The 19,732-nt window shown below is 43.4% G+C and overlaps 1 protein-coding gene across 3 annotated transcripts in view; it reads left to right on the top strand.

The window, feature by feature from the left end:
- Nucleotides 1-19,732, top strand: part of ZBTB16 (zinc finger and BTB domain containing 16) — a 179,871-nt gene that overhangs the window by 7,201 nt on the left and 152,938 nt on the right. For all 3 annotated transcript variants that reach the window (XM_088448540.1, XM_088448539.1, XM_088448541.1), the window contains exon 2: nucleotides 7,388-8,688. In XM_088448540.1, coding sequence (XP_088304666.1) covers nucleotides 7,460-8,688 — 1,229 coding nt within the window. In that variant the 5' untranslated portion in view covers nucleotides 7,388-7,459. The remainder of the gene's footprint in view (nucleotides 1-7,387; nucleotides 8,689-19,732) is intronic.

Here is a 19,732-nt window from a genome sequence, read left to right as displayed (position 1 = left end):
TTTTTAACTCAAACACCATTTTTCTTTACTGTCTTAAGAGATTGTTGTAGGTTTGTTTTTACAGTATGTATAGACTGACTTTCTCTGTAATGTCAAGATCGTTGTCATTGGCAAGAGAATAAAAATAGCTTCTCAATCATATGTAACATATCATTGCTACCAGCACAAATCCCTGTGGAACGCCACTTACTAACCTTATCTTCCTCCAAATCTGTTGCACCTATTATTATTATTATTATTATTATTATTATTATTTATATGGTGCCACAAGTGTTCCGCAGCACCTTACAAAGTACATAAACAAATTGTTGACAAGTGACTTACAGATCAATACAACACAGGACCAGAACATGGACACAAATATTTTAATAAAATGACACTGGTCACTGGAGAAGGACGGTGGGGCGGGGACGTGTGCAATAACGGAGATCTTTTATAGTGGGGGTGGGGTTACACAAATGGGAATCTATTACCATGTGTGTGGGGGGGGGATAATGCTAGTATCTATGGATCTATAGTATCAGAATCTTGACACCCATAAGGACAGAAGGTAAGTCTAAAGGCCCCCACACACGGTGCGATTTGCAAACAATCCGATGTCGTTTGCGATTTCTCTTGAAATCCTGAACAAACGATATTGTGCCTACACATGGAATGATTGAACAAACGACCAAATGATATAGACGGCTCATTAACGATATATTGTTTGCAGCAAACAACATCATGATACATCTGTTGGAATTTAAATAATGGGAGGGCTTAACTAGGAATACATAGGCGCTTTGTATACTCACTAGAAACAAGAGAGCAAATCTCCCCAGACGATCAACGCTGCAGCTCTCGCTGTCGTCCTTGTCGTCTGGCACAAAATAGAGGAGGGGAGTGGACAGGATCAGTGAAGACATATCGTCCATCGCATCGCTCTAATCGTGTACATACATAAAACGATGTGTGCCAAATCGTGAAAGATAGTTCGATATCTTTCTGCAGGTTCAATTGATCAGTGACCAAGATCAGCAGGAGTGCACATCAGTGTCTTAATCATCCCCACACATGGCACTTTTTACACATTTGGACGTTCCAATCGATCGAAAATGGCCAAATCGTGTAAAAAGAATTGCTGCGTGTGTGAGGCACTTAACACTTATCCATACCTCTAACACTACGTCCCCGGTGCCTAAGTCTAATCTTCCCCCTCCCTGCACCCTAACCCTCCCCCTAATGCCTAAACCCTAACCCCACATCCTAACCCTCCCCCTAACCCCCAGATGCTTACCTTCAGGATGCTGGCGATCGGAATCCTGGTGCCGGGATCCCGAGGCTGTCGGGATTTCGGCCATCGCCATACCGCACCCTGGGATGCTGACTACATCTTGTTGCCGATAGCACCAATCCGATTCACCTTCTCTTTTATCTAGCACCTTCAAGAAGATAACTAGAATATGAATGGTTGCTATGGGCAACATTTCCACTTCTAAAAACCCACGCTTTAGTAAATATATCTCCTAGATGGGAAGATTTAATAGCTCTACTTCTATCAATTCCACTTCCTTAACATTTTCTCCATATATAACTGAATTATATTCATCATCATTGTTAAATAATGACAGTATGTTATTCAATAACATTTAATAGGAAACAATAGAATTGCTCTGCTGGTTATACTGAATCTTTCAAGGGTAACTGAATAGCTGGAAAATGTGAACTGGGCTGTTCTTACTCTAAAGCTGGGCACATAGCAGATGGGACGACGTGATGAATGATGTAGTGCACGTGTAGTGTGTATGCACAACTGCGAATAGTGTACAGGAGAAACTATTCATTGGATACAATCCACCGACACGATCTATCACACTGTCTTTAAGAAGATTGCATAGCGTGTACACTCTATATTGTGTGTTCTATGATTTAGAGAAATTGGGACGATCGTTAGATAGTTTGGAACATGGTATAGTGTGTACCCAGCTTTAGGTCCATTCTTTCAATAATGTTTCAGTTGCAGGAAATTGCAAATACATTTCCATGGTCAGTCTCGAATATATTGGCTACACACATTGGGCCAGCCATTTTTGAGGCTGAATTAAGTATCTTGTGAATTCAACCTCACTAGGAAACAATTACCGTACGTGAAAGTCGCATCAGCACTTCAGTGGCTTGGTCATGTCACAATTTCATAGTAAACTCATAGTTTAGCTTATTGTAAATATTGGCTCAACCCACAAATTGATACCTGTAATGTCTTTAGGTGAAGGCCACATTTAAAGCGTGAACATTCATGCTTCTAGGGCTGTGATGGATAACCTGATACACCTCAATATGTGTCTGCCTAGTTTTCAAGAGGCCGCCTGTCACCATTAATCTCCTAAAAGTTATAAGCATACATTTAATCACACATTTGCCTCCTCTATTCCCTTCTGTCTCCCTCTGCTCTCTACAGATCTCGCAGCTCAAGTATTGTTCTAAAATTAAATCTATATCCCAAAGCTTGCTTTTGTACCCTTACATAATTTGCTTGCTTATTTCCAAACACAGTTGCATGTTCCTCAGTTTTTTTTACATGAAAGGCAGAACGCACATATGGCCCTCTTACCATCTACCCATTTACTACTAAGATGTCCATAGACATCACTTGGAGTGCTGTGACCAACCACAGCTAATAACCAACTGATCATTAATATCACTCGTCGTAAAATTCCTTAAGCAATCAGGAACACAGTCACAGGTCACTGCTGAGAGGGAAGGCAGGAGACCACGTGGTGCAGACTGGGATCCATCCTTCTCAGATCTTACATGTGCTACATAACTTTCCTGTATTGTACACAGGAATTCACGTGATCAGAATTCTGCTGTTCCACTGACATCCAGTTTTGTCCTCTGCTTTAAACCTTGCGGGTTTCACTGACGGCTCCATCTTGGCAGAGCACAAAGCCGAGAATAAGAGTCGAAACTTACAGCTGGAGGGTGCAGGAAAAGGCTTGGTGGGCTAAAAGCGTTCTTAGTCTTAATACCTGTTTCCCATTCCTGTGCTAAAGGCTTTCACCGAATGAGACTCAATTCCCTGCAACCTTATCGATGGTAAAAATATATTCATATTCCTAATTTTGCCTTTATTACAGAGACTTGGCTAGACGAAAATGCAGCACCTATCTTGGAAGCTGCAGTTCCAACAAATTATCCTGTCATTCACAACCCAAGACTTAACCGCAGGGGAGGGGGAGTGGCCATCTGCTTTAAAAAAGCACTTAAACTTAGGGTCCACCCAATGGAAATTACTCACTCATTTGAGTGCATCGCTGCTCGGAGTTCTACAGAATTAGGAGTCAGAGTACTTCCCATATCTTTCCCTGGCGATGGAAAGATATTTCTCCAAGAATTTGCAGATATTGTTGCTGGACTAGTTCTGGAGCATCAAAGATGGCTGATCCTTGGGGATTTCAATACATGGGTTGATGATGAGCTCTCACACCTTGGCCAGGATCTCCTGTGCACAATGAATGCTCTGGGACTCACACAAGTCATTCCTTTGGCTACTTATATAAGTGGTCACACTCTTGATCTTGTCTTCCAGATTGGATTAGACGTCTCTGACCTAAATATAAACCCAGTCACGTGGTCAGGCCACCACTCAATTCACTTCTCAGTCGCAACCCCTCAAAATAGAACTTTACCCATAGAGTTGACAAGGTATCGTCAAAGGAGAGGCATGACTCCCCAGGCTATTGCAGCAAACCTGGATCTTTCTGTGGTAATGGGGGCCTGTGAAGATCCTTGTTCCCTTGTCCATTACTATAAGGGATGTGACAGCTGTAAAGGGATGTGCCCCTGTGCGTATACGACCCCTTATACCACACCGTCAAGCCCCTTGGTTTGACAATAGTGTTAGTGAACTCAAGAAAAGGGGGCGTAGACTTGAAAGACGATGGAGGAAGACGAACCTGGTAGAGAATAAGTTAACACTAATCAAACATATTAGAGAATATCAATCAACAATCACCCATAAGAAAATAGAGGGCCTCATTCAGACCCACTCGCGAGCGGCTGTCCGCTCGCAAGTGGGTCGATGGTGCGCATGCGCGAGACGCGACGAGCGAAGGACTTTCCTTCGCTCATTGTGTCTGATCAAAGGGGGCGTGCTGTCGTGCTGGCCCCACTGACATCACTAGTGATCCTGGCCTTGCGGTTGAGAAACTCAACCGCAGGCTTCTGGTCGCACTGGCGATGGTCGCGATGGTCAAGACCATCGCGACCATCATCCTGCACGCTCGTATATGCTGTGGGTGGTGACCCACAGCTATACGAGCGTCCAGGAGGACGCTCCATATTTATGGAGGTGGGCCCTGATTCAGAGCGAGCGCTCTGGTCAGAGCGTCCGGCTCTGAATCAGGGCCAGAGTTCCTTTCAAATGAGATCAAGGCAGCAAACAATATGCCAGCTCAGCTTTGCAAACCAGCATGCCTGCAGCATGATTAATCCCTCTCCCAGTCAAGATGCAATGAGTTTGCAAAATTCTTTGCAGATAAAGTATCCTCCATCCGGGCTGGAATCCCCATAGTGCCATCAAAGGAGTGCCAAACTACCAAGCCTGCCAAGGTAAGCCACCTGTCTTTCTGGAACAGCTTTGACATAATGGATGTAAGAGACATTGCTAAAATTATCAGAATGTTGCGACCCACCACCTGTGATCTGGATCCTGCCTCAACCAAGCTTCTCATAGGGTGTATAGACATTATTGGCCCTGTAATTGCAAAAATAGTTCAATGCTCTTTGCAAACAGCCATTTTTCCAGAACCACTAAAGGAAGCAATTGTTAGACCACTTCTTAAAAAACCTAATTTAGACTCCGACTGCATGACCAACTATAGGCCAGTATCAAACCTTCTTTTTCTAGGAAAGGTCATTGAGAAAGTGGTGGCTATGCACCTGGAAACCCACCTGTCTACCCATGATATTTATGATCCATTCCAGTCAGGATTCAGGAGAAGCCATAACACTGAAACAGCCCTGGTATGTGTGCTTAATGATCTTCTGATGGCAAGAGACAGAGGTGATTGTTCAGTCTTAATCCTTCTGGATCTCTCAGCAGCATTTGATACTGTGGACCATGGGATACTAATTGAGCACCTGAAAAATTTCTGTGGACTGGATGGCACAGTCTTTAGCTGGTTCAAATCGTTTCTCACTGGCAGGTCACAGAGAGTTTCTTCTGGAGTAAACTCTTCATCACCAGTGCCACTTCCATGTGGTGTCCCACAGGGTTCTATACTATCTCCCATGCTTTTTGCAGTATACATGCTACCATTGGGTGAAATAACCAGATGTCATGGCCTGGTCTACCACTGCTATACAGATGATACACAACTGTACCTGTCCTTTGCTCCAGGTACAAAGGACCCAATAACAACCCTAAATGGCTGCCTAGCTGAGCTTCAGGAGTGGATGAGTGCCAGTTGGCTGCGACTGAACTCTGATAAAACAGAGGTCCTTATGATAGGTCACAGGACAGGGCTTCAGCATAGCCAACCAACAGGACTTACGCTTGGGGGTTCAGAATACAAAACACTGAACATGTGCGGAATGGTGTTGTCCTGGATAGTGGCTTGACACTTAAACATCAGGTATCAGCCACAATCAAATCCTCATTCTTTCATCTGAGGAACATAGCCAGAATCAAGCACTTACTTCCCTCAGAAGATCTGCCTAAAGTCATACATGCATTTATATCCTCACGCCTAGGCTACTGCAACGCCCTCTACCTCGGTCTCCCAGCAAAAGAATTGCACCACTTGCAGATGGTACATAACACAGCTGCCAGACTATTAACCAACCAGCCACGTTCCAGCCACAAAACACCCATTCTCTACTCCCTTCACTGGCTGCCTGTCAGATGGCAAATTGTTTTCAAGATTGGCTTACTAACTTACAAAGCCCTACATGACCATGGCCCAGGGTACCTGAAGCAGCTTCGGATTCCTTACCGTCCCTCTCGATTACTGCAGTCCGTTGACAAAGGACTATTAACAGTACCTAGAATCTCACGGAATTCGTCTGGGGGTAGAGTTTTCAGTTTTGTGGCTCCAACCTTTTGGAACTCACTTTCCCGCACAATTCGAGAGGCCTCCACTCTAGAATCCTTCAAAAATAGACTCAAGACTCACCTATTCACCCAAACATTTCACTAATGTCCCTTGTTTTAAACTTATTTTGTATTTTGTACTGTAAATGTAAAGCAGTTTGAGTCCTTTAGGAGAAAAGCGCTATATAAATAAAATTATTATTATTATTAATTCGTATTTGTGACAAACAGAATAGGGAAAATGTAATAGCCTTCCAAGATGCAGGCATAGTCAAGTTCCCGCCGAGTCTGTCTGATTTTTTTAAAGGGGCAATCATTTAAAAGGCAAAACCACTTTGGTTTTGCCTTTTAAATGATTGCCTCTTTAAAACGACAGGCAGACTTGCTGGCAACTTGCCAATGCCTGCATCTTGGAAGGCTATTACATTTTCCCTCTTATTTATGCCTGCAAGTACGGACTATTACATATACCCCGATGAGTTTTGTTTTAGAGCCAATAGTCCGCTTACATTTAGGGGCAGATCTGTTGGAATTTCAAAGCTGCTGATGATCTGAGTCTTTGACCGTTCAAATGGCCATAGTCATTAATGCTAAACTTGGCATTGCCATTTGAAAAAAGCCATTGATCATCAGTGGCTTTGAATATCCAATGTTTTATCAAAAAGGCCCTTGAGTAGTATTCCTTCTAGGATGTGGAGGGGGCAGGGCGCTTATCAAAGTCGGGCACTGCTGTGTGCGCATCTGAACAAGGGGTGTGGTCACTAGAAACGGGGATGTGCCCTTGAGAGGCACCCCATTTTCATTACTGTAGGGGGTGTGCCCAGCACTTACGGAGATGCTGGGCTGTCCCCAAGCTCTTCCCGTAGTGTGAATTGATGCTATGCGCATGACATCTGTTCACTCGCCCAAGTCGCCGGTGATTGTTTCACCCGGAATTTTCCATACCCGCATGACATTGCAGCCCGCGGATGGGGGCGGCTGTTTCAGCGGGGCACTGCCAAATGGGCAGGGTGCATTTTAGCTACTTGAAATCGGTCATGGAGCGGTGCCCCACTGAAGCAGCCTAGCGGAAACACTACTTTAGTCTCGCTTGTACATGCTTTATGAGCAATGAGTATATTGTTGCTCAAATTGTCCGTTTACAGTTTAACGCACAGACGAGCTTAGACTGTTGTTTTGAACAATTGTGTATTTCGGTTTTATTGACTGTTTATTTGCATATTGAATTTGATACTTTTGTACTGTGTTATATTCAGCTGTGATCAGTATTTGAGTATGAATCTATTGGTTTTTTTTTCTTTATCGTATCCGTAGGTTAATCGGTTCCAGAGATTGGCCCACCGTAAGAAGCAACAAACAGACTAATGACTAGACCCCAGGAGAATTATGGATTTTGCTAATATGGGTATGATACAGTTGCAAAACCCCAATCACCCCACGGGTCTTCTCCTAAAAGCCAACCAAATGCGGCTGGCGGGGACGCTCTGTGATGTGGTGATCATGGTGGACACTCAAGAGTTTCATGCCCATAGGACTGTATTGGCTTGTACTAGTAAGATGTTTGAAATACTTTTCCATCGTAGTAGCCAGCATTACACTTTGGACTTTCTGTCGCCAAAGACTTTCCAACAGATTTTGGAGTATGCTTATACGGCCACTCTGCAGGCTAAAGTTGAAGATCTGGATGACCTGCTGTATGCAGCAGAGATTCTAGAAATAGAGTATTTAGAAGAGCAGTGTCTGAAAATCTTAGAAACTATACAAGCTTCGGAGGAGAATGATGGTGAGCTTTCTACATGTGAGAGGGCCATGGACGATGAGGAAGATAGAAAGTCAAGATTTATTAAAAACATGTTAAACACAAAGCATTCCAGTGAGGAGAGCGGTTATGCCAGTGTGGGTAATCAGAGTCTGGTGGATCAAAGTCCATCAGTGTCAACGTCCTATGGACTTTCAGGCATGAGCCCAACCAAGACTGCTGTGGATAGCTTAATGACAATTGGACAGTCATTGCTTCAAGGAGCACTGCAACAAAAGGCACTAGACTTGCACTCCAGTAGCCGGCTTCAAAGTCTATCGGAGGTGAAAACCGAAGCAATGCTGGTTGATGAGGTTTCGAACCAAGATAGCCCCACTGCTGAATCCAGTGCCTCTGCTGGGGACAAATCAGATGATAAAAGCAAGGATAGTCCAGGAACCCCAACCCGTAGTAGTGTTATCACAAGTGCTCGAGATCTTAATGTTGGCCGTGATGAGACTGTTCCTGATCAGCCTTTTGAGTTAGGCCAAGGCTTCAGCTTTGGGCCAGAGCATGCGATCTCTCATGCCGAGAAGCATCTTAGTGTCTACTCCGTTCTCCCAAACCATAAGGGTGAATCATTGATAAGTGTGCCAACATCCATGGCATCCGCTCTTCACATGCAACCAGCCTTGGCTGTGTCAATGGACTTCAGTGCATATGGAGGACTTCTACCCCAAGGCTTCATTCAGAGAGAGTTGTTCAGCAAACTTGGCGAAATTGCAGCTGGGATGAAGAATGATGGCCGTAACATCATTGATCGGTGCACTGTGTGTGGAGCAAACCTTCCAGATAATGACTCTGTTGAACATCACAGGTAAGACCATTTTATCAATTTATACAACAAATATGATTGTAGAGTTTAGTGAATGCTGAATGTGATTGACTAATTCAGTTCAGTGATCATTCTGAGCAGATAGAAATAAGCCTAGTTTAGCAAACACCATATAAGGATTATTGCATTGTTCTGTAAATCTTAAGCTCCCTTTGTGTATTTTGTTGCAAGCACTGATGAAGGACCATTTTATTATAGTTTAAGCTACCTCCCTATTTATCTTTTACTTAGATGGGTACCCCAAGCTATTTAATGTATATAAATGTATTTTTTATATATCGTAAATACCAGGACCCCTCCTCCATGCCCAGTAGAACCACTAGTCCCACTCACCTGGGAATCTGAGCAAAGCTGTGACTTGGCCCATCCGCTTCCCCTGACAACATGAAACAGCTTTGTTTGTAATTGTTAAGGCCCCCCTTCTCCCAGGTATTAGAAGGTCAAGGGTCATATTCAGGGATTCCAGCTACACAGAAAATCTCTCCCACATAATGTCTTGTCATGAGCTCTACAGGAGATACAGTACTTGCAATGGTACTTCCTGGTTGGCTTTCAAATTGGAGTTGTGAGGTATGAGTCAGTGACCTTCCCTGGGAATGTTTGAGCTGCATTAGCCACTTAATATTCCTAACCTAAACTTTTTATACGGTGTGCCAGTAACCTACTTATTTTATTTTCAGTCACCTTTTGTTTGTGTTTAGGTGGCAAGTTCAATAAAATGCGATCCCTGTTCCTAATAATACTATCAACCCCTTTGCTGCTCAGCCTAATTTGGCACTTTTTGGACTTTTCTCATTCCCATATTAATACCTGTTATTGTTTATGCAGTACCCACACAGAATTATACCTTGTTTTTTTCAGAGCAGAAAATACCATTAGTTTACTTATTTCTCTTCACACAGCAAAACAATCTACCCAAAATGAGCAAAAAATGTATTTTCTTTGCATACCACTTTCTGCATCATAGAGTATTTGGCAAACACCAAAAAAATGGCCATCGGGACACATTGTTTAATAGAGGGGACTCTCCTCTTTCACACAAGGGTGCCTTTAGTGTGTAGGTGCCAGGATGGTGGAGATTGTTTGTTTGTTTGTTTGTTTGTTTATATTAAATACCTTTCCCCATCTGACAGCTCTATTAGTATTCCTAAAGTAAGTGTGATATTTTCTGGTGATCACAGGTGTCCACCGTACAATAACCATTAAGGTGTCATCTTAATTGGAAAGGGGGGGACTCCCCTCTTTACAATAAGGGTGGCCCTGAGTTTATTAAAGCCAAGTTGTCACACATTTCTGAACTTAATAAGTATTTCTGAAGTTCAGTGGATTTCTCAGGAGTTACATGATTTCAAGGCATTCCCTCTTTCAAACAAGAGTACCCCTGAATCTGCTAGAAAAGTTGGATAGAGCATTTTTCTGGCTTTTGAAAATCTCTGTAATGTAGTTGCTGGAGGGGCAGTGCTTTAAGATGCTATCGCACCTACGGCACAATGTCATCAAGCCCTATCTCTTTCCACTCCCAGTAACAACAGCCCCTCCTCCACACAGACACACATTTGATCATCTGTAGTGTTTAAGATGAGTCCCTCTCATCCTTAACAATGAAGGGTTTAATATGGTTGATTGAGTGAATGGTAAATGAAATATAAAAGATATTCAAATTGGGGAAAAAAATGGTCTGGCCTGGGGAAAAAAATAATGACATATAGTATGGTAGGGCGTTGTAGGTTTTATATAATGTTCAACTTTTCATGTTACAAAATCATGATCGTACCCATGATGCAGTTTATTGCAATGAACAGTGGCTCGAAATTAAGTGGTGTTACCTTGAGATACAGTGCCTTTTTGTATTCACTCCCATTTGCATTTTTCATGTTTTGTTGCCTCACAACCTGGAATTAAAATGGATTGTATGAAAGTGTGCATCATTTCATTCACAGAACATGCCTACAACCTTGAAGTTGTGTTTTTTTTATATTGCGAATCAAGCAACATTTAGGACAACATAACAGAAAACTTCAGCGTGCATAACTATTCACCCCCCCTAAAGTCAGTACTTTGTCGAGCCACCTTATGCGGCAATTACAGCTGCAAGTCGCTTTGGATAAGTCTCTATGAGCTTGCCACATCTTGCCCCTGGGATTTTTGCCCATTCCTCAAGGCAAAACTGCTCCAGCTCCATCATGTTGGATGGTTTCCGCTTGTGAACAGCAATCTTCAAGTCTGACCACAGATTCTCAATTGGATTGAGATCTGGGCTTTGACTAGGCCATTTCAACACCATTTAAATGTTTCCCTTAAACCGCTCGAGTGTTGCTTTAGCAGTATGCTTCGGGTCATTGTCCTGCTGGAAGGTGAACCTCCGTCCCAGTCTTAAATCACAGGCAGACTGAAACAGGTTTTGCCAAGAATATCCCTGTATTTAGCACCATCCATCTTTCCCTCGATTCTCAAATCAGTTTCCCAGTCCCTGCTGCTGAAAAACATCCCACAGCATGATGCTGCCACCACCGTGTTTCACTGTGGGGATGTTGTTCTTGGGGTGATGGGATGTGTTGGGTTTGCGCCAGACATAGCGTTTTCCTTGGTGGCCGAAAAGTTCAATTTGAGTCTCATCTCATGAGTCTCCAGAGCACCTTCCTCCATACATTTGGGGAGTCGCACACATGCCTTTTGGCAAACTCAAATCGTGTCTTCTTATTTTTATGACTAAGTAATGGCTTTTTTCTGGCCACTGTTCCATAAAGCCCAGCTCTATGGAGTGTACGGCTCATTGTGGTCACATGCACAGATACACCAGTCTCTGCTGTGGAACTCTGCAGCTCCTTCAGGGATACCTTTTGGTCTCTGTGCTGCCTCTCTGATTAATGCTCTCCTTGCCCAGTCTATGAGTTTTGGTGGGCGGCCCTCTCTTGGCAGGTTTGTTGTGGTACCATGTTTTTTCCATTTGATGATGATGGATTTGATGGTGCTTCGGGGGATCATCATAGATTTGGATATTTTTTTTTTTTATAACCCAACCCAGAATTGTACTGGGCAACAACTTTGTCCCTGACTTGTTTTGGAGAGCTCCTTGGTCTTCATTTTGTGATGTCTCTTGCTTAGTGGTGTTGCAGCCTCTGGGGCTTTTCAGAAAAGGTGTGTTTATACTGACAGATCATGTGACACTTAAGATAGGTACACACCTAAAGATTTTCTGTCCAACTAGCCAACTAGTTGATTGGTTGGAATGAAAATCCGGTAAGGTATGGGAGTAACTGATCAGCAATTTGCTCCTAAATGCCAGCAAATAGATGAAAATGATCTAAACAATTTGTTCAAACAACAGTTTTTGTCAATTTTCCGACATTTGGGAGCAAATTGCTGATTGTCATTTTGCTTTCATACCTTACCAGATTTTCATTCCAACCAATCAACTAGTTGGATGGTTGACCTGAAAATCTTTAGGTGTGTACCCAGCCTTAGATTTCACACGGGGTGACTTAATTTCACTAATTATATGACTTCTGAAGGTAATTGGTTGCACCAGAAATTTTGAGGGGCTTCATAGCAAAGGGGGTGTTTACATACGTACATGCCAATTTTCAAAATCTTATTTATAAATTATTCTTTTTTATATATATTTTTCTAATTTCACTTCACCGAATTAGACTCTCTTGTGCAGATCCATCACATAAAATTCAGATTAAAAAAATAAATAAATTACAGGTTGTAATGTAGCAAAAAAGGTAAAAAGCCAAAGGGGGTGAATACATTTGAAAGGCACTGTAGATCTGGTTGTGCTAAGCTTGGAGCACTTTGATATAATTGCACACACAAAAAAATAAATAAATAAATAAAACAAACTCTGTTATGGTCCAATGTGCTGCAACAACAACTGGCTACATCTGTAGTTTGCTACCTTTTATGACCTACAAGCTGCACGGTATGCTTATTCACACCTTTTGTAATCTGGGAGGAACATGCAAATATAGGGAATAACCCGACCAACAGTGGCAAAAGCATCATGGTACAGCCACTATAGGACCCAAAGATAAGTGGTTCCTGGTAATACAGAGCTACCTCTATGCTAATATTAAACGTGACACATGCCCTGCTCATGTAAATTTGTTCACTTATAAAAACAGATTGCATAAAGAAAAAAAAAGTGATTTATACCCTAAATAAAGTATTTTTCTTAACGGTTTTATTCTGTTATCGCTATTCTGAGATGGCGATAACAGAAGAGTTGTTTAGAACAGTAACAATCTAGGTCCTTTTTTATTTTTTCCCCACCCACTGAGAATGTACTTGTTTCCAAACCTAGATACTGTATGACATCTCTTTTGGACAGTGCAAAGTGACACAGCATAGATAATGTGCCCATCTTCCAGGTATTAATCATAAGGCGCATGCAACTGTATGAGGACAAACTGTACTAGGTAAACACAGAATCCTATTGGTCTCTCTTGAAAGTTATTCATCACAGAATGAGTTGATGTTGGGTGTGTGTTGGAATAGCAGTCTTGCCACACGTTTCAGGTGTGGTATGTTTCTTTGTAACATTTTGTACTTTTCACTACCTAGCGATTAAAGTTACAGTACAACAATTGAACATTTTAATGGGCGTGAGTAAGCTAAATTAATGTTGACTGATGATACATACAATATAAATTAACTAGAATAATTTCTTGCATATTTACAATGGCACATTATTGTTAAAGGAGACTTGTTTCTTTGTATGGATCTAAACGGAGATGAGGCACTCTCAAAATAGATCCGTTTGGGATGAACCAGTAGCACTCTTGCTGTCTCTATGGGCATATAATGTAGCACTGCATTAACTTGTTCATTTATATACAAAGCTTATACAGTCTGACACATATATTCTGATTCTAAAGAAAGATATTGTGCCCACAATCGCCAGCTCCAGAGCAGGTCAGTGACCCTTAATAAAATGATGTAAAAATATATTTTGAGGCAGGAGACTGATCTCTTGCAGTAGTTAATTGGACAAAAAACTGTTAGAGGGACCTGGAATTCCTAATTTAAAAAAAAAAAAAAGAAAAAATAAGAGTACTTATTTATTTTTCGAATGTGCACACTGTGCAGCCACAGCGCTGGTTACCTGGTCTAGGCCCCGCCCTCCCATGATTGAGGGCGTGGCTATGTATCAGTGGAGCCCATCGGGGATTCCCCCGAATCCCCAGCGGCCCAGTCCAAGCCTGTGTGCACATGTATCCTTTTTAATTCCGAGCAAAGAATCTGACCAATAATTTATGGAATTGTGACTATACACTGTTTTAAACTTTTGGTAGGTGAATAATTTGTCATCAATCTTTCTTTTGGCATCAAGAATTGTGGGATATATACCCTAAAATAGTGAACTTATTAAATGTCACAAAGTAGACATGAGACCACGTGTAGTATATTTTTATATTGGGGATATAAAGATTTATAATATCATTCAAGTCTACATATAGAAATCTATAGAATTTGACGGCAGATAAGAACCACTTGGCCCATCTAGTCTGCCCCTTTATATTTATCCTTTTGGCAACTTCAACCCTGTTTGCTACATCAGGGATATTTTATTCCTTATATTATGCAGTGGTTCCTATTGAATGTTGAAGTAATGACCTCTTTACATAATGGCATTATTTCTGGGCTTCAGTACGGCACTTGTTATAAGCTTTTATCTAATTCCCAATTGGTGCTAATATATGTAAAGACTTTTTTTTTCTTTTTGTAAATAGTGAGTTTCAACGCTGACACTGAAGAAGTTGCCGCACATTTCTGTGGTCTGTGTAATTGGTTGCTGTGTTTTCCATTTATGTTCACAGTATTCTGCGACTTACCTTCCTTTTCTGATTTGGAAAAGGAAGACGTGTGTATGTATGCATATGAGATGAGCAGCACACACTTTGAATTGCAGCAAAGGGAGTGTCTGGTTCAATAGCAAATGACATGTGTAAACCAAACTTTTTATTAATTGCTAATTTTTTTGCATCACAATCTTGGATGCACTGATTGTGTGTGTATGTGTGTATATATATATATATATATATATATATATAACGAAAAAATGGCAAGCACTCCACACACATCTTAAACCTGCCCAGGTGCCCTCAGAAGTATGAACTACTTAGTATATACAGGGCAATGCTGCTGCACTCGCGGGTCTTTGTAATGCAAGAATGACTCCAACACAGGGAGTTCTTGATAAAAGTCGCAAAGACTGAAACGTTTAACGAACGTCCCTGTGTAGGAGTCATTCTTGCATTACAAAGACCCGCGAGTGCCGCAGCATTGCCCTGTATATAACTATATATATATATATATATATATATATATATATATATATATATATATATATATATATATATATATATATATATATTAGGGGTGAGCGGGTTCGGATTTCTGAAATCCGAACCCCCCCGATCCGAGTCCGATCCGAGTCAGGCTCGACTTTTCCCGCCTGACTCGGATCTGAAATCGAGGCAAAACGTCATCATCCCGCCTTCCGAGTCTCGCGGGTTTTGGATCCTATATAAGGTACCCGCGTCGGCGCCATTTTCTCACTCGGCTGTGGACAGTGAAGAGGGAGGGTGGGAGTTAGGGCTGTGTAGTGTAGTGTAGTGCTGCTGTTGTCCACTACTTCAAAGTCCATAGGGGCTGGCTGTGTTGTGCTGCTGTTGTTAATAGGGGCTGTGTCCACTACTTCAAAGTCCATAGGGGCTGGCTGGACTGTGTTGTGCAGTCAGTTCTCCATAGGGGCTGTGTCCACTCCAAAGTCCTGTGCAGTGTCCCAGTCCTAAAGGAGTGCTGTAGTGTTGTCCAGGGGGTGCTCTGTCCATCAGGGGTGCTCCCCCCAAGTGCTAAAAAAATAATATATTTTCTGTGTTTGTGAATTGTGTGCGCAGTAGCCGCACGTGCATCAACAAAGTAGTGCCAAGCGTGCGCCTGTGTCATAAGTAAAGGGCCGGCTGGCTTGACCGTTAAAGGGTGCTGTAACCCCCGAAAGTACACTCCAGTCCAAACCAAAAAAAAATTATTTTCTGTGTTTGTGAATTGTGTGCGCAGTAGCCGCACGTGCATCAACAAAGTAGTGCCAAGCGTGCGCCTGTGTCATAAATAAAGGGCCGGCAGGCTGGACCGTTAAAGGGTGCTGTAACCCCCGAAAGTACACTCCAGTCCAAACCAAAAAAAAATTATTTTCTGTGTTTGTGAATTGTGTGCGCAGTAGCCGCACGTGCATCAACAAAGTAGTGCCAAGCGTGCGCCTGTGTCATAAGTAAAGGGCCGGCTGGCTTGACCGTTAAGGGTGCTGTAACCCCCGAAAGTACACTCCAGTCCAAACCAAAAAAAAAATTATTTTCTGTGTTTGTGAATTGTGTGCGCAGTAGCCGCACGTGCATCAACAAAGTAGTGCCAAGCGTGCGCCTGTGTCATAAGTAAAGGGCCGGCTGGCTTGACCATTAAAGGGTGCTGTAACCCCCAAAGTACACTCCAGTCCAAACCAAAAAAAAAATTATTTTCTGTGTTTGTGAATTGTGTGCGCAGTAGCCGCACGTGCATCAACAAAGTAGTGCCAAGCGTGCGCCTGTGTCATAAGTAAAGGGCCGGCTGGCTTGACCGTTAAAGGGTGCTGTAACCCCCGAAAGTACACTCCAGTCCAAACCAAAAAAAAATTATTTTCTGTGTTTGTGAATTGTGTGCGCAGTAGCCGCACGTGCATCAACAAAGTAGTGCCAAGCGTGCGCCTGTGTCATAAGTAAAGGGCCGGCTGGCTTGACCGTTAAAGGGTGCTGTAACCCCCGAAAGTACACTCCAGTCCAAACCAAAAAAAAATTATTTTCTGTGTTTGTGAATTGTGTGCGCAGTAGCCGCACGTGCATCAACAAAGTAGTGCCAAGCGTGCGCCTGTGTCATAAGTAAAGGGCCGGCTGGCTTGACCGTTAAAGGGTGCTGTAACCCCCGAAAGTACACTCCAGTCCAAACCCAAAAAAAATTATTTTCTGTGTTTGTGAATTGTGTGCGCAGTAGCCGCACGTGCATCAACAAAGTAGTGCCAAGCGTGCGCCTGTGTCATAAGTAAAGGGCCGGCTGGCTTGACCGTTAAAGGGTGCTGTAACCCCCTAAGTACACTCCAGTCCAAACCAAAAAAAAAATTATTTTCTGTGTTTGTGAATTGTGTGCGCAGTAGCCGCACGTGCATCAACAAAGTAGTGCCAAGCGTGCGCCTGTGTCATAAGTAAAGGGCCGGCTGGCTTGACCGTTAAAGGGTGCTGTAACCCCCGAAAGTACACTCCAGTCCAAACCAAAAAAAAATTATTTTCTGTGTTTGTGAATTGTGTGCGCAGTAGCCGCACGTGCATCAACAAAGTAGTGCCAAGCGTGCGCCTGTGTCATAAGTAAAGGGCCGGCTGGCTTGACCGTTAAAGGGTGCTGTAACCCCCGAAAGTACACTCCAGTCCAAACCAAAAAAAAATTATTTTCTGTGTTTGTGAATTGTGTGCGCAGTAGCCGCACGTGCATCAACAAAGTAGTGCCAAGCGTGCGCCCGTGTCATAAGTAAAGGGCCGGCTGGCTTGACCGTTAAAGGGTGCTGTAACCCCCGAAAGTACACTCCAGTCCAAACCAAAAAAAAATTATTTTCTGTGTTTGTGAATTGTGTGCGCAGTAGCCGCACGTGCATCAACAAAGTAGTGCCAAGCGTGCGCCTGTGTCATAAGTAAAGGGCCGGCTGGCTTGACCGTTAAAGGGTGCTGTAACCCCCGAAAGTACACTCCAGTCCAAACCAAAAAAAATTTATTTTCTGTGTTTGTGAATTGTGTGCGCAGTAGCCGCACGTGCATCAACAAAGTAGTGCCAAGCGTGCGCCTGTGTCATAAGTAAAGGGCCGGCTGGCTTGACCGTTAAGGGTGCTGTAACCCCCGAAAGTACACTCCAGTCCAAACCAAAAAAAAATTATTTTCTGTGTTTGTGAATTGTGTGCGCAGTAGCCGCACGTGCATCAACAAAGTAGTGCCAAGAGTGCGCCTGTGTCATAAGTAAAGGGCCGGCTGGCTTGACCGTTAAAGGGTGCTGTAACCCACAAAGTACACTCCAGTCCAAACCAAAAAAAAAATTATTTTCTGTGTTTAGCCGCACGTATATATCAAATCGATATAACATAAATGGAGGACCAAACTTTCTCCGATAAAAATAAAATAGAGAAAGATCAAGAACCACTTCCTCCTAGTGCTGAAGCTGCTGCCACTAGTCATGACATAGACGATAACATGCCATCAACGTCGTCTGCCAAGGCCGATGCCCAATGTCATAGTAGAGGGCACATACAATCCCAAATGGCAAAGTTCAGGAAAATGACCTTGAAAAAGACATTTAAATCAGCTGAAGAGAAACGTAAACTTGCCAATATGCCATTTACGACACGGAGTGGCAAGGAACGGCTAAGGTCGATCCCTAGTATGTTCATGACTAGTGGTTCAGCTTCACATGACGATGGAAGCCCTCCTCCCACTAAAAAAATCAAAAGAGTTAAGCTGGCAAAAGCACAGCGAAGAACTGTGCTTTCTAAGAAGATATCACAAATCCCCAAGGAGAGTCCAAGTGTGGTGGTGGTTGCGATGCCTGACCTTCCCAGCACTGGACGGGAAGAGGTGGCTCTTTCCACCATTTGCACGCCCCCTGCAAGTGCTGAAAGGAGCACCCACAGTCCACTTGCTGATATGCAAATTGAAGATGTCACTGTTGAAGTACAACAGGATGAGGATACTGGTGTAGCTGGCGCTGAGGAGGAAGTTGGCGAGGAGGATTCTGATGGTGATGTGGTTTGTTTAAATCAGGCTCCGGGGGAGACAGTTGTTGTCCGTGGGATGAAAAAGCCCATCACGGTCATGCCTGGGCAGAAGACCAAACATTCCACCTCTTTGGTCTGGCAATATTTCTATCCAAATCCGGACAACAACTGTCTTGCCATATGTACCATATGTAAAGGTGAAATAAGTAGGGGTAGGGACGTCAACCACCTAGGAACATCCTCCCTTATACGGCACCTGCAGCGCGTTCATAAAAAGTTACTGTCAAGTTCAGAAACTTTGGCTAAGACCGTAAGCAGTCCAGGGACACCTAAATCCCGTTGTCCTGTTGTATCCAAGCGCCTGCAAACCACACCATCAACTCCCTCCTCGTCAATTTCCTCCTTAGTCAGGATCGGAAGTAGTCCTGCAGGCCATGTCACTGGCATGACTGACTCTCCTATCCGGGATTCCTCTGGAGGATCCTGCATTGCTACGCCTACTGCTGCCGCTGCTGCTGTTGCTGCTGCTGGGAGTCGTTCATCATCCCAGAGAGGAAGTAGGAACACCACTACTTTTACTAAACAATTGACCCTCCAACAGTCCTTAGCGAGGAGGATGAAGTACGACAGCAGTCATCCTGAAGCAAAACGTATAACTGAGGCCTTGACTGCTATGTTGGTGTTAGACGTGCGTCCGGTATCCGCCATTAGTGCAGTGGGATTTAGACAATTGATGGAGGTAGTGTGTCCCCGGTTCCAAATCCCGTCTAGATTCCACTTCACTAGGCAGGCGATACCGAGACTGTACAGAAACGTCAGAAAAAGTGTCCTCAGTGTCCTGAAAAATGCCGTTGTACACAATGTCCACTTAACCACGGACATGTGGACAAGTGGAACAGGGCAGACTAAGGACTATATGACTGTGACAGCCCACTGGGTAGATGTATCACCTTACGCAGCAACAGCAGCAGCGTCACCAGTAGCAGCATCTCAGAAACGCCAGCTCGTTACAAGGCAGGCTACGCTGTGTATCACCGGTTTCAGTAAGAGGCACACCGCCGACAACCTCTTAGAGAAACTGAGGGAAATCATCGCCCAGTGGCTTACCCCACTTAGACTCTCCTGGGGATTTGTGATATCTGACAACGCCACCAATATTGTGCGGGCATTACATCTGGGCAAATTCCAGCACGTCCCATGTTTTGCTCACACAATAAACTTGGTGGTGCAGAATTTTCT

The sequence above is a fragment of the Taudactylus pleione genome, unplaced genomic scaffold (assembly GCF_031769625.1).
Source record: "Taudactylus pleione unplaced genomic scaffold, aTauple2 ptg000457l, whole genome shotgun sequence".
NCBI classification, from domain to species: Eukaryota; Metazoa; Chordata; class Amphibia; order Anura; family Myobatrachidae; genus Taudactylus; species Taudactylus pleione.
This window is presented reverse-complemented; position numbering and strand designations above follow the sequence as displayed.